The sequence below is a fragment of the Myotis brandtii genome, unplaced genomic scaffold, assembly GCF_000412655.1.
Source record: "Myotis brandtii unplaced genomic scaffold, ASM41265v1 scaffold17, whole genome shotgun sequence".
Taxonomy (NCBI): Eukaryota; Metazoa; Chordata; class Mammalia; order Chiroptera; family Vespertilionidae; genus Myotis; species Myotis brandtii.
Genome location: NW_005356259.1, coordinates 7,381,316 through 7,381,551, shown reverse-complemented (window position 1 = coordinate 7,381,551; position 236 = coordinate 7,381,316). Strand labels below are relative to the sequence as shown.

The 236-nt window shown below is 66.9% G+C and overlaps 1 protein-coding gene across 2 annotated transcripts in view; it reads left to right on the top strand.

The window, feature by feature from the left end:
• The first annotated feature begins 6 nt into the window (after positions 1 to 6).
• MTURN (maturin, neural progenitor differentiation regulator homolog (Xenopus)) overlaps positions 7 to 236 on the top strand; it is a 17,692-nt gene continuing 17,462 nt past the window's right edge. For both annotated transcript variants that reach the window (XM_014536995.1, XM_005862948.2), the window contains exon 1: positions 7 to 206. In XM_014536995.1, the coding sequence (XP_014392481.1) occupies positions 45 to 206 (162 nt within the window). In that variant the 5' untranslated portion in view covers positions 7 to 44. The remainder of the gene's footprint in view (positions 207 to 236) is intronic.

Sequence of the window (236 nt, the reverse complement as noted above, 5' to 3'; positions counted from 1 at the left end):
GGAGCGGGAGGGGGCGGCGAGGGGGGGAGGGCGCGGCGGGCAGGATGGATTTCCAGCAGCTGGCGGACGTCGCGGAGAAATGGTGCTCCAACACGCCCTTCGAGCTCATCGCCACGGAGGAGACCGAGCGCAGGATGGATTTCTACGCCGACCCCGGCGTCTCCTTCTACGTGCTGTGTCCGGACAACGGCTGCGGGGACAATTTTGTGAGTGCTTGTGGGAGGGACCGCATCCGC